General features: G+C 47.4%; 1 protein-coding gene across 1 annotated transcript in view; it reads left to right on the top strand.

Moving 5' to 3' along the window:
* TRAPPC3L (trafficking protein particle complex subunit 3L) overlaps positions 1-15,357 on the top strand; it is a 184,995-nt gene that overhangs the window by 24,605 nt on the left and 145,033 nt on the right. Inside the window, exon 2 of the mRNA XM_073627124.1 lies at positions 11,117-11,522. Coding sequence (XP_073483225.1) covers positions 11,481-11,522 — 42 coding nt within the window. The 5' untranslated portion in view covers positions 11,117-11,480. The remainder of the gene's footprint in view (positions 1-11,116; positions 11,523-15,357) is intronic.

Below are 15,357 nucleotides of genomic sequence, written 5' to 3'. Positions count from 1 at the left end.
ATTTGATCTCTGTAATTCGAGATCCACTTTATCTAGCAAGAGGACTCCCTTTCAACACAAGGAGCACTTTGAAGTGGAAATCTACTTAGGCGCTGAGCACTTTGTCACTATTTATTCCATATGGACTGTTATTTGAACAGATGTTACATGCATAATTTCAGTGTTGGCCCCGCCCTGCCTACCCGCCCCGCTTCGCTCCGACCTGTTATGGAAAGGGGCGGGGGTTCTATAACCACGCAGCCGGCGGAGACCTACTAGGAAGCCTTATGTAAGGGGGGGCTCCGCTGGGGACACCTGATGTAAGGGGGGCTTCGCTGGGGACATCTGATGTAAGGGGGGGGCTCCGCTGGGGACACCTGATGTAAGGGGGGCTTCGCTGGGGACATCTGATGTAAGGGGGGGGCTCCGCTGGGGACATCTGATGTAAGGGGGGGCTCCACAGGGGACATCTGATGTAAGGGGGGGGTTCCGCTCGGGACATCTGATGTAAGGGGGGGGGCTCCGCTGGGGACATCTGATGTAAGGGGAGGGGGCTCCGCTGTGGACATCTGATGTAAGGGGGGGGCTCCGCTGGGGACATCTGATGTAAGGGGGGCTCTGCTGGGGGCACCTGATGCAAGGACGGACAGCTGGTGGCAGGCGACATGGCAGGTGACACGCTCAGGGATTCCACTGATTCGGCATTATGGTGAGTTGAATGATTTCATTTTATATTACAATGTAATAATAGAAATAATGCACTTCAATCATCCTGACACCATAACAACCATGGTCCCGGGATGATTGAAGTGCTAACACCAGGTGTTGGGAGTATCTTTATCTGCTGATTGTTAAACTTTCTGGAATACACATATTTCCATTGTTGTGTAGGATCTGGGGCTGCTGTCCCTTCATTCCTCTCTCCCCCTTTTCCCTCTCCATCCCTTATTCATCTCAGACTCTAACCACACCCCATTTGAGCCACGCCCATTTAAACCACGCCCACAATTTCTCGTAAGCCACGCCCATTTTCGGCACGCTGCGCGCGCCGCAGTTTTACTTTTTTGCTACGTCACGCCCAGAAATGAATGCCCCGCCCCCTAATTATTGTACGGCTCCGCCTACAGCCAAAAAAGTGTCCCACGTATTTTTTTTGCAATGTTGGCAACTATGACACACATGTTCCATGGAGGATCAGATCGGGTCTGCCTGAAAAATGGACAGGTGGACCAGATCACACCAATTGTGTGAAAGGGGCCTAATGGGTTATTGATCATATAGTAGGGGGTCAGCAGGTGTACTGTGCTTCGGTATATGAATGTGACATGGATGTATAGTGTGGGATCAGCATTCGTAGGCAGGGATAGATGGTGTATGCTGTCTTCACAGGTGAGGTGAGGGGTTCATCCCTTTGATCTGCAGATGAATGAACAGAACATATACACATATATATATATATATATATATATATATATATATATATATATATATACTAGGTTGTATACATATCAAATACACTGCCACAGTGGTCTGTTGGTGCTCAAAATTTTTAAGGGGTGCAAACAAACTAAAAAGTTCTGAAAAAAACACCATCAATTGTAGCCTCACTGTGCTCATCAAAAGCAGCCACTGTGCCATCCAACTCAGCCACTGTGCCCATCAATTGCAGCCACTGTGCCCATCAAATGCCGCCACTGTGCCCATCAAACGCTGCCACTGTGCCCATCAAACGCTGCCACTGTGCCCATCAAATGCTCCCACTGTGCCCATCAAATGCTGCCACTGTGCCATCAAATGCTGCCACTGTGCCCATCAAATGCTCCCACTGTGCCCATCAAATGCTGCCACTGTGCCCATCAAATGCTCCCACTGTGCCATCAAATGCAGCCACTGTGCCCATCAAATGCTCCCACTGTGCCCATCCAATGCACCCACTGTGCCCATCGAATGCTGCCACTGTGCCCATCAAATGCTGCCACTGTGCCCATTGAATGCTGCCACTGTGACCCCCCCCGCCCCCTTGCTGTCTGCCCGGCATTTGCCCTGTCTCGGTGGGGCAGCGGGTGACGGCGACAAACGATGTCCTCCATGCTGCTCCATGGACATGTTCCTCCATGTCCTCCATGTCTTCTCCTGTCCTTTCATATAGGCGTCCAATCACAGCGCCTGTCGTTTCAGCCAATCAGGTGATGGGTAACAGACCCGAGCACCTGATTGGCAGGGAGGCAGTTCAGTGTTAGGAAAGTGAATATCCATTCGCTTTTCTAACACACCTGGATGAAATGTGAGCGCCAAGCATGGCGCTCGCAGGTCAGCTTTTTTTACGCCTATTAGAGCCTATGGCTCTAATCAGGTGCTTCAACCCCCCCCCCCCAACCCCCCACTGCTGTAATTCAGGTGCCCGGCGCACCTGAATAGGGGTTGGCAGTGGCAGCCATGGATAGATTTATGCAATGCTTGAATTTATCCATTGGTCATAGAGAGGGTAGCTGAAGAGAGGGGGCGGCGCCCGTGCGCCGTTATGGACACACCACCACTGCACTGCCACTAACTAACCTGCCTGCCTAATCTAGCTTAAAGCGGAGTTCCACCCAAATGTGGAACTTCTGCTCATTGGATTCCTCCCCCCTCTCCGGTGTCACAATTGGCACCTTTCAGGGGGGAGGGGGGTGCAGATAGATAGATTAGACAGGTATCTGCACCCACTTCCGGGAATAGACTCCTGCGGGAGTCATGCCCCCTCTCGCACTCCCCCGCTGTCTCCTGGGAAAGACACAGGTCCCAGGAGATAGCGGGGACCATTGAGAACGTGCAGCGCGACTCGCGCATGCGCAGTAGGGAATCGGGAAGTGAAGCCGCCACGCTTCACTTCCTGATTCCCTCACTGAGAATGGCGGCGGCAGCACCCGAGGATCGAGGGACGGTTCGGTCTCGGGTGCCAACATCGCTGGACCCCGGGACAGGTGAGTGACCTTATTTTAAAAGTCAGCAGCTGCAGTATTTGCAGCTGCTGACATCTAAAAAAAAAGTTTTCACCGGACTCCCGCTTTAATCTATCTCCGTCCACACACTATACATGGCCGCTATGTAAGCAGACGTATATAGTGTGGGGCTCCCCCTGAGTCATAATTGGCCAAAGGCAGGGTGCCTTTGGCCAATTATGGCTCTCTCAGCAGAGCGCTTTGTGATTGGCCAAAGCATGCAGGTCAGGTGCATGTTTTGGCCAATCATCTGACGCTTATGCACTGCGATCTCACAGTGCATTATGGGGCGTTACGTGGCGTTCCAATTTCCCGCGAACACCCCATTTGTTCAGTTCATTTTAGAACGAACGAACACCCAGTGTTCGAGTCGAACTTACGTTTGACTCGAACTGCGGGCTCATTCCTACTAGCCATCTTTGACCAGCTTTACAGTGGTAGTCACAATACAATTCTTAAAGACAGCTAAAAAAACATTGGTGTCATGTTGCTGGCTTTATCAAGTGACGATGGTCCTGGAGCTATGCAGGTACCATCAAACGGAATGTCAATGAGCCACAGCTCAAGGAATCCCTAGGTATCTCTAACCGAACTCTGGTTGAGAATGGCCACCTTAGAGGCTCATTTATTTAGCAGTGGTAGCACTGAAGTGTGCTTTACAAATGTACTTTTCCCCATTTATATGAATTAAAAAAAAAACAGGAGCACAGCCTTGTTGTGTGACCTTTCAAAGTCAAATGGCCTGCTTCTTTTCCAGTCCCATAGAGTTATGCAAAGAACGCTTTATGGGACATCCTAGGTGACACACCGCAGCCTCCATTTAAAAATCAAGCTTAAAATGCATAAACAGGGCTTTGTCTGGGGAAGAGCAGTGGTATTTCCATTAGTCATTTAATCCTTGCCCCACAGTGCTAGCATTCCTATTTCCATCTCCATTCATCTGTATGGAGTTTGTATATTCTCCTGTCTTTGCATAGATACTTGCCCTACCCTGTTTTTATGATAGAAGCCTTACACAGTAAGCTATTTTGGTAGCAGGGACAAACATGAAAGGTACACTGTTAGGAGATATGGAAGACATGTTATGCTGCTGTAAGTGAGATAAATACAGTTAATTGCCGAACACAGCACAATGTAAGTGAATAGCTGCTCATGTGCTGTGAGTTCTGTTCTTTAGGGCCTCATGGACATGGGCTTATGAAAATAAGCAGCACTTTTTCTGCCAGAATTTGTCAGAAAAAACACCTCTATAATGTTACAATATGTATGCACGTATTTGCTTGCATGTATGCACACTTATAAACATTTTGGGGTCAGAGCGTAAATAAATTCTACTGGCCAGAATATGAATTCATTTTGGCGACTGGAATACATATACGTGCATACGTGTGCGTTTATACGCGTTTAGACCTGCTTACACACATTTTTTATGCTCACCTCTCAGAACGCACCTTTGGTGTTTTTTGTTTCTGCCTGTAAACATATATTTTCAAATACTCCTGCAAACACCTATGTGTTCAGGGCCACATAAGCTAACATAGAGGTGCTTCAACAAAATGAACGCCTGTATAAACAGCCTTTTTATACTTTCTCAGCACATTGTATCACCAGTGAGATCATACTTTCAAGGTAGGTTTGTATCAAATTGGTGGTCATGATAACCCAGAGATTACCCAGAGATTTAAGACAGCGCTCACTAGACTTTTTTTCTAAACAACCTTTCCTATGGAGGATAACCTGTAATGATCTTATTTACATAATTTAATGCCACAGGGCGACTTGCAAATATACGTGATTTGCATTTCCGCGCCACCCCAGCTAAGCTGTCATTTGCTATAGCACAAGCCGATCAGCAGGTCCTAGCCAATGATTTATGGCTGGAACCGGCTGATCAGCTAAGCGAATGACAGAAGAGAGTACTGTGTTGGTAAATAACACAGGGCTCTCTATGGACAACAGCGATGAGCTGTTTTTTTTTTTATCTCCCTGCAAAGCAGGGAGTAAAAACCAGCACATTGCTTAGTAAAAACAGCACGCAGTACACACAGTAAACACATAGTTAACCCTTTGATCGCCTTAGATGGTAACTCCTTCCCAGCCAGTGTCATTAGTACAGTGACAGTGTATATTATTGTTACTGCATTAGTGTCACAGGTGGTATCAGTGGCAGTTAGTCAGTCCCCCCCAGTGTCAGTCAGTGTCAGATTTTCCGCCACACTCCCATTATAAATCGCTGATCACGGCCATTAGTGGTATACAAAAAATAAATAAATAAAAATTCCAGTATGTAAACCATAGTTTGTAGATGCTATAACTTTCACGCAAACCAATCAATATACACTTATTGTGATTTTTTTTTTAACAAAGACATATAGCAGAATACATTTAGGCCTAACTTTATGAAGAAATTAGATTTTACTTTTTTTTTCATTATATATGTTTTATATCAGAAAGTAAAAAATATTGTTTGTTCTTCAAAATTTTTGACCTTTTTTATTTATATAATTAAAAATGAAAAACCCAGTGGTCATCAAATACCACCAAAAGAAAGCTCTATTTCTGGGACACTCCGACAGCACCCCCCCTGCTCGGGGCTCGCAGGCAGGTCACACTGACAGCACACCCCCCCCCCCCCCAGCCTCTGGCTCTAATCAGGTAATTAAAAAAAAAACACCTCCTCCCACCCCCACCATAGGAATCCATACGTCCAGTGTCCTGAAAGGGGCCGGGCACATGGATAGGGAGGCAGTGGCAGGGATAGGGGGACGGCACCTGTGCACCCACAATGCATGGGCCGCCACTATCCTCTACCCCCCTTCCCTGACCTGAACTAGCCCACCATCCCTCTCCCCAGATGCATATGTGGCATTACCCCCACAGAAGCCACTGGTTACTGGTTCCCCCTACTCCCGCAAAACCAGGCAACATGCATTTTTCACTTGCACCCAGACACAAGAAGTCAGTCCCTTGGCTTTGTTTTTGTTGTTTTATTAGGGGTAACAACTTGGATGAGGTAGAGGAATTTATGGGGTGCCCAATTTGACTTGAAGAACACAGTTGAGGACAACTTCCTTCCTATATACAAAGATAAGATCCTGGACTGTTCCCCTTCCTTGACACACTCAGTCTTTAAAGATCAGTAGCAAAAGTCCCCTACAGACTAGGAGCTCTTAGTCCCCTTTGTAAAATAGCACAAAAGGTTGAAAACTGCTTGTAGGAGTATCACCTCTTCTATAGTAGAACTGCTCCCAGCTCCACTGCATGCAAGGACTACCTGCCCTCCTGGCTGCTGCTCTGAAGATCTTAGGCACATGATATAAAGGTTAAACACAGTGCTGTCCTTTGAAAGCTTGCTACATGTGGCAGTCTCTCCCCTTGTGAATCCCTGGGTGTGATGATGTACTTACTCTGTCCTTGCTCCCACTGCTCTCAGGTAACAATCCTGGTCAAATCGTGATGCTGAATGGATCTTCCTAAGCTAGCCCGAACCCAGCATGGAGGCAAAGCCCCCCCCAGACCTAGGGGACCCCTCCTAGACCACTGACCGTCTCCTTGGCACTCCATCTTCCACCCAACACCCCTGCTAGCCTGGCTCTCCCATATTTAGGGGTTGAATCAGCCACTCTGCCAGGCCCTCTGCCTGGGGATTGGCCAGATTCCCTCAAGTATGCAGATCAGGATCTCCTAGCCTCCACCCACTAACTTCCAAGATTTCTGCAATGGCCTTCCAGATGGGGTGCTGTGCTGGCAGAGAATGGCTTAAAGATGCAACAATCCTGGTGGCAAGTGGGGAAACCAGGTCCTTCCCCATACTTCAAGTAGTATTCAGGGGTACTCCAGGCAATGGCGTCCCTAGGGGGGGGGGCAGAGGGGGCCCTGACCCCCCCAACATTATTCTGTGCCCCACCATGTGCCCCCCAATTAAAAAAAATAAGTTATTTTTATTTATTTATTTTTTTTACAAAAAGGCAATGTCTTTTTGCTTGCATTCATAGCGGATGCGCCACATCTTACTCGGGCCGCCACTGAAGTAACACAGTCTCTATTGAGAGGGAGAGCGTCCCCAGTCAGCTCCTGCGGGTGATTCCTCCCCCCTCCCTCTGCTCACTGACACTGCATAATGCGAGCACTCACACAATCACGGCTGCCCGATCTGCTCCTTCCCCTGCATCCTCATTGGCAAGAAGAAGAGCGAGTTGCAGGAAGGACTCCACCAGGACTCTCAGTTACTGAAAAAACAGACTGATTTCTCCCATCCTTAGGAAAGGAGAACCAGACTGAAAATTCCAAGAGATGCCAGACCAGCGCTGTCAATAGCAGGGGCAGGACAGCAAGAGGAGGCTGGGGAACCCCACAGTGGCAGAACACCAGGGCCCGGTGGCAAGACAACCTTTGCAACCCTGATAGTTCTCCCACTGCTTTGGACCCTTATATTTTCTTGGTATGCTGGTGACATATATCTCTTGTTTTCTGCCACCCTGGGGGGCCCCAATACAGTAGGAAGGGAGCTCACTGCAGAACATGTGAAAGGGCTCGTTGTGGGATCATAGTAAAGTGCCCCAGGATATAGATAGATATATATATATATATATATATATATATATATATATATATATATATATATATATCTATTTGCATTTTATAGTTGCCCCTCTACCTTTGTCCCTGTCCCCCCATGTGCCCTCCCTAAATATGAAAGCTGGAGATGCCACTGACTCCAGGCCACCTCTATGCCATCCCTGCTCCTAAGGAACTTTTCCCTTCACCAAATCTTGGATGATCTTATTATCTAATTAGACACAGGCTACTTCAAGGTGGTCACTGGGAACCCAGAGCAGAGGACAAGTCAGTCTTATACAACGTTCCACTAGTGTCAGAGGTAAGCAGCGATCATGTGATTGCTGTGTTTACTTCTGGCAGCCAATGTGGATCTGCAGATCTCTGCCTCAACCTTGCTCAAGTAGTGATTTTGCTCACTGGGTGGCTGCCAGCACACCACCCCCTTACACGCTGGGGCTGTGTCTCAAAGTCACATTGTATACAATTTATATAATTTTTTTTTAATCCATTGCAAAGTTTTTTTAACCTGGCATTAAGAGCACTTTCTGTTGGAGCATGTCAACATTAAGTCACTGCCTCACAATTAGCAGTAGCAATGTCCGCCTGCTGTGTGAGCGTCTTCATTTGGCCATAGGGCTGCGTATTAGGGCTATCAGATGGGCAGCCCAATGGCTAACTGAAGGTGCCACTTGGTAGGCTGAGAACACCACTTCTAATTGAAAGGCAGTAGTTTAGCACTGTCAGCATGCAACAGAAGTTACTATGCACAGCTACACCAGATTTTATGTGCACCATATTTAGTAAATCTCCCCCAATGTATTCATAAAAATATGTTTCAGAAAACTGTATACAGTAAGACATGATTATACTGAAAAAAATTGATTTAGGGTTTACATACATGTAAGGGCCAGAAGGATTTTTTTGTATAGAGAATAACTCATTGGCAATTTACACTAATACCGGGAGTTCTATGCTGAAATGACCACCATCAAAATTCTGGCACTGAACACTGAAGTGTATTGTGGCTTCTTGGCTATAGTGTTGTAGATGTGTGTGACTGATTGAGCAGACTTATGAATCTGCTGGCACATCAAGCAGTCTCCATAATTGTTACTGTAGCACGAACCCCCAAAGGAGCTGCTGATTTAAATTGGGTTGTTGCCGCCACCCCTTACCTGTAATTTCACCACATCAGGAACCTAGAGTCCAAGTTGAGCTTTGTATCCAACAATGTATGCACCAGTCACTTTAGTATTTTTCCAATGCTTTAATGAAAAACTTGAAAGAAGTAGCAGTGAAGAGGTAGAGAGGGAGTTGCAGGAAAGTTCAAATACATTTTGCAGATCACTGAGGAATTGAAGATCTTAGAGACGAATACACCTTCAGTCCAAAGATCTTTGCCCACCCGGATAGGTCTCTCTCACTGACCTAGCAGCCGGAATGGAGCACAAACAAAAAGTCTCTGCCACAGACTTTAAAGGAACAAAATTGCTATACGATCCTCTGCCACAGGACGTAGTGATGTTTGCACAATCCTCTGCCACAGAATTTTAGTTTTTAGATTAACAGCAACACAGTAGCAAAACCTTTAAGCCAATCCAGCAGTACTGTGTGGTAGGTCAGGTTAGGATGCATCCTCCAATTGAGTCACCAGGCCCCTCTTGAGATACCAGCCTTCTGCACAGTCCTCTCCAAGATGAGTCCTCCCCTGGATCTTCTCAATTGCTTGGCTTCCTCCTGCAGGACGGACAGCACAGGACCACCTCTAAACCAATGAGCCCCAGACGACCTCTGGGCCTACTCATAGTAACATAGCCTCGGGCCAGCATGATCCCGAGACTGAAAGGAAGCCTTTAGGCCAGGAGGGCCAGCAGGTAAAAGAGAACCCAAGATGGCGTCTGCCCCTTAAGTACTCTCTCCCAGAAAGCACAGCAGTGGACCACCTCGGCCAAGTTACCTCTGAGAAAGAAGAGCAGTCAATACACTTCAGCCTGTTGCTTTTCTACACTGGCCTGTGGTGACAACGACACCTACAGACAGCAATGTGGAACTACACACAACACAGCCAATGCTGGAACAGAGGCTAATTTAGCCATAGATTAAATCTGAACCATGTACAAAACAGTTAACCCACTAAATTTACATATAAGCGCCTGATCAACAGGAGCAGGGTGCTACATTACTGTATATATAGCTTTTTGCCTGGAGTTCAGCTTGAGGGCTGGATCACACTGGGGTCTCTTCGCACAGGAATGCGCGTTCCCGTGCGATGCAATTTTACAGCCTATTCATTTGAATGGGCTGAAATCGCACCAGAACGCAGAGAAAGTAGTGCATGCACTACTTTTAACAAATGTGCAGCTCCAAATCGCATAGTACTGCGATATCATGCAGTTTGGTGCTCGCGAACGCACTGTACTTAGGGTGCCATTAACAATGCACCCGCAACAGATCGCAAAGGCAGCGTGTTTCCTAGGCGGTGCGTGAATGCCGCTCTGGTGTGAATTGGCCCTTAACCACCCACCGCCGTATAGACAATTAACGACAGGCGGGATCCTCTCTCGTTCTGGGACGACATCATATGACGTTGCCCCAGTCTCACTGCGCTTGCCTGTGGCGGCGCGCACAGTGGCTATTGCGGGCTCACTGTGTCCCTGGGAAACGGCACGACCCCGATCTCAGTAAAGAGCCGATGACGTGACTCTTTACCCATGTGATTGTCTGTGTCCAATCACAGCTGATCACATGTAACAATGGAAGTGCCAGTAATCGTCTCTCCTCGCCTCACACTGAAGGAGTGTGAGGAGAAGAGAGCTGATCGGCAGCATCTCCACACAGGGGAGACTGTACATATAATCAGGGCACTGATCATCAGTGCAGCCCTTTTAGTGCTGCCTATCAGTGCCCAAAAGTGATGCCAATCTGTGCCCAGAAGTGATGCCAATTTGTGCCAATTAGTGATGCCAATCTTTGCCCATTAGTGATGCAACTCAGTGCTGCCTTTCAGTGCCCATAAGTTCCGCCAATCAGTGCCCATCAGTGCTGCCTATCCGTGCCACCTATCATTGCCCATAAGTGCCACCTATCAGTGCTCATCAGTGCCGCATATTAGTGCCACCTTATCAGTGCCACCTCATCAGTGACTTTCAGTGCCGTCTCATCAATTCTCATCAGTGCCATCTCATCAGTGCCCATTGGTGCAGCCTCACCAGCGCACATCAGTGAAGGAGAAAAATGACTTATCTACATAATTTTCTGACAGAAACTAAGAAAAACTTTTTTTCAAAATTTGCGATCTTTTTTAGCAAAAAAATCAAAAATCCAGCGGTGACTAAATATCACCAATAGAAAGCTGTATTTATGTGAGAAAAATGATAAAAACGTCATTTGGGTACAGTGTTGCATGACCGCGCAATTGTCATCCAAAGTGTGACAGCGCTGAAAGCTGAACATCGGCCTGGGCAGGAAGGGGGTGAAAGTGCCCTGTAGTGAAGCAGAAACTGGTCAGTGGTTCCATGGAACGATTTACAAGTAAAACTGAGTATACCATCTTTAACAAAGATATTTGCAAAAATGATACATTTCTTGTATTTCAGCTTTTATTCAATTGCCCTTGAGATTACAATAACATATCAGAAAACAGCAACAGGAAATAAGAAGAAGCACAGAGGTAATTTAGATGTTCTTTTTCTTCCATTTGCGTAAATGGAACAGCCACATTATTTAATCTGAGTCAGGTTATTGTGCTTTCAAACGTTCTGCTGGCAATCAATCTGCTTTCCGCTGCTAAATGCGTGCACATTGTGGGAGGAGCAGCCAAGAGTTCACCATCACTAGAGACAGAAGGAAACATAAGATCAATGCAATGTACAACAAACAAGCAAAGCCTCCAGACAAACAAAGTACCACTGGGACAAGCTGGGATAGCAGGAGTTATTTGCAGATTCCAGTATCTCTGAGATGGCAAGGTCATCAAACCGAAAGCAAGAAATCTTCAAAATTGTAAGTCCATTTATTTGTATAGCTGAATTCTTGGGAAGGTGCAGATATGCCTTTACTGTTATTTGTCTAATAACAAGGACGTGCCATTTATAAAACAGCTTTCCCATCATAAAACACAAACCAAATACATCTTGTTGAATTATTATAGGCTATGGGGTCCATTTACTAAAACTAGAGAATGCAAACTCTGGTGCAGCTCTGGTGCAGCTCTGCATAGTAACCAATCAGCTTCCAGGTTTTATTGTCAAAGCTTAATTGAACAAGCTGAAGTTAGAAGCTGATTGGCTACCATGCACAGCTGGACCAGATTTTGCACTCTCCTGTTTAGTAAATCAACCCCTATGTGTTATATACCCTTAATGATATTTTATGATCATTCTATATTAAGACAATATTTCTTTGAGAAATCTATTTGCTTTCATACTGAGTTTTTTACTGCCAGGTTTACGTAGAGAAATGGAACATGGCAGTTAAATTCAAACTGCACTGTCCATAAATTCATTTTAATAAATAGTATCAGTAGTTTTATTGCACAGCTTAATTTAAGTTAAGGTGGTATTAAACCCAAGACCAAATATTAGATGTGATGGCAACATTTGTTTTCTTTTGTTTTTCCTTTGCTATGGGGGCACTTGATCCTGAGCCAGGCTGTGTGCGTCTATTGACACACACAGCACAACCTGGTCCCGCCCCCGCCTCCCTCCTCACAAGATTTTATTGACAGCAGTAGGATGTAATGACTCACGCTGCTGCCTCCATGTCCATGTCCTGAGGAGAGAGAGCAGTGCCACTGCTTTCGGGCACAGCACTTGATATTTAGGGGGGCTGGGGGAACTGACCATCGAATGTTTTTTACCTTAATGCAGAGAAAAACCCTAAGCCTTTACAATCACTTTAAGGCCTTAAATTGAACCTGTGCTTTGATCTTGCATTTTAATGCTCCTACCCCAGCAGCCCATACACACATTTTTACTGCACTCCCCCATTGCCCTTGCAGCCACGAGGGAAGAAAGCACATTCTGAGTGCTAGTTTGACAAGGATTCTCTCCTTGCCCCATAAAACAGGCTGCAGGCAAAAAAAACAGGTCAAATACACATTTTTTGGGGGTTTTCAGAGTTACCCGCTCCCACTTCCACCCGGATCTCCTGATCGATCCAAGGGGAAGTTTGGCCCCACCACTCTGCCCGCAGCGTCTTGGGACACAAGTCCCAGAAGGCTACAGTACCATTCACACAGCACTGCCCTCTCACACGCAATGGGAAATTAGCTGTGAAGCCACAAGGAATCACAGCCGGCTTCCCACTGTTAGGATGGCAGCTCTAGGGGATCCCAAGACCTGCGAAGAACCGGCTAAGATCCCTGAACAGGTACAGTGGGGATGGAAAGTATTCAGACACTCTACATTTTTCACTCTTTGTTATATTGCAGCCATTTTCTAAAATCATTTAAGTTCATTTTTTTCCTCATTAATGTACACACAGCACCCCATATTGACAGAAAAACACAGAATTGTTGACATTTTTGCAGATTTATTAAAAAAGAAAAACTGAAATATCACATGGTCCAATGTATTCAGACCCTTTGCTCAGTATTTAGAGTATTTAGTAGAAGCACCCTTTTGATCTAATACAGCCATGAGTCTTTTTGGGAAAGATGCAACAAGTTTTTCACACCTGGATTTGGGGATCCTCTGCCATTCCTCCTTGCAGATCCTCTCCAGTTCTGTCAGGTTGGATGGTAAACGTTGGTGGACAGCCATTTTTAGGTCTCTCCAGAGATGCTCAATTGGGTTTAAGTCAGGGCTTTGGCTGGGCCATTCAAGAACAGTCACGGAGTTGTTGTGAAGCCACTCCTTTGTTATTTTAGCTGTGTGCTTAGAGTCATTGTCATTGTCTAGGGTCAATGTCTTGTTGGAAGGTAAACCTTTGGCCCAGTCTGAGGTCCTGAGCACTCTGGAGAAGATTTTCGTCCAGGATATCCCTGTACTTGGCCGCATTCATGTTTCCCTCGATTGCAACCAGTCGTCCTGTCCCTGCAGCTGAAAAACACCCCCACAGCATGATGCTGCCACCACCATGCTTTACTGATGGGACTGTATTGGACAGGTGATGAGCAATGCCTGGTTTTCTCCACACATACTGCTTAGAATTAAGGCCAAAAAGTTCTATCTTGGTCTCATCAGACCAGACAATATTATTTCTCACCATCTTGGAGTCCTTCAGGTGTTTTTTAGCAAACTCCATGCGGGCTTTCATGTGTCTTGCACTGAGGAGAGCCTTCCGTTGGGCCACTCTGCCATAAAGCCCCGATTGGTGGAGGGCTGTAGTGATGGTTGACTTTCTACAACTTTCTCCCATCTCCTGACTGCATCTCTGGATCTCAGCCACAGTGATCTTTGGGTTCTCCTTTACCTCTCTCACCAAGGCTCTTCTCCCCCGATAGCTCAGTTTGGCCTTACAGCCAGCTCTAGGAAGGGTTCTGGTCGTCCCAAACGTCTTCCATTTAAGAATTATGGAGGCCACTGTGCTCTTAGGAACCTTAAGTGCAGCAGAAACCTTGGCCAGATCTGTGCCTTGGCACAATTCTGTCTCTGAGCTCTTGAGGCAGTTCCTTTGACCTCATGATTCTCATTTGCTCTGACATGCACTGTGAGCTTTAGGCTGGGTTCACACTGGTGCGACACGACAGCCGTCCTACTTTGCCCTGCGACATGAAGCCGGCATGTGTCCGACTTTCAATGAACGGGGATCCGACTTGGATCCCCGCCAATGCCGGCACTGTGTTTGGTATGAATCTTTAGGGGGGAACTCCGCGCCAAATCTTAAATAAAAAACCGGCATGGGTTCCCCCTCCAGAGGCATACCAGGCCCTTGGGTCTGGTATGGACCTTGAGGGGAACCCCCTACGCCGAAAAAGCGGCGTGGGGGGTCGCCCCCAATCCATACCAGACCCTTATCCGAGCACGCAGCCCGGCCGGACAGGAATGGGGGTGGGGGTGGGGACGAGCGAGCGCCCCCCCCCCCCCTGAACCGTACCAGGCCGCATGCCCTCAACATGGGGGGTGGTGCCTTGGGGGAGGGGGCGCGCTGCGGCCCCCCCACCCCAAAGCACCTTGTCCCCATGTTGATGAGGACAAGGGCCTCTTCCCGACAACCCTGGCCGTTGGTTGTCGGGGTCTGCGGGCGGGGGGCTTATCGGAATCCGGGAGCCACCTTTAATAAGGGAGCCCCCAGATCCCGGCCCCCCACCCTATGTGAATGAGTATGGGGTACAGCGTACCCCTACCCATTCACCTAGGAAAAAAGTGTCAATTTAAAAAAAAACACTACACAGATTTTTAAAGCATTTTATTAGACAGCTCCGGGGGTCTTCTTCCGACTTCGGGGGTCTCTCCGGTTCTTCTCCACGCTCTCCGGATCTTCTGCCGGGCTCCTCCGCTCTCTTCTGCTCTTTTGCCGCTCTTTTGCTAAAGCGGAGGAGCCTGGTCTTCAATCTTCTGCCTTCTGCCTTCTGCCCTCTTCTCCTGATGTTGACACGACGCTCTCTGGGGCTAGAATGCTCTCTGTGCGCTCTGCTCTGACTTATATAGGCGGTGACCCCGCCCCCTTATGCCGTCACAGTCCCTGGGCATGCTGGGACTGTGACGGCATAAGGGGGCGTGGTCATCGGGTGATGACCACGCCCCCTAAAACGTCACAGTCCCAGCATGCCCAGGGACTGTGACGGCTTAAGGGGGCGGGGTCACCGCCTATATAAGTCAGAGCAGAGCGCACAGAGAGCATTCTAGCCCCAGAGAGCGTCGTGTCAACATCAGGAGAAGAGGGCAGAAGGCAG

Source organism: Aquarana catesbeiana, linkage group LG04, assembly GCF_042186555.1.
Source record: "Aquarana catesbeiana isolate 2022-GZ linkage group LG04, ASM4218655v1, whole genome shotgun sequence".
NCBI lineage: Eukaryota > Metazoa > Chordata > Amphibia > Anura > Ranidae > Aquarana > Aquarana catesbeiana.
This window is presented reverse-complemented; position numbering and strand designations above follow the sequence as displayed.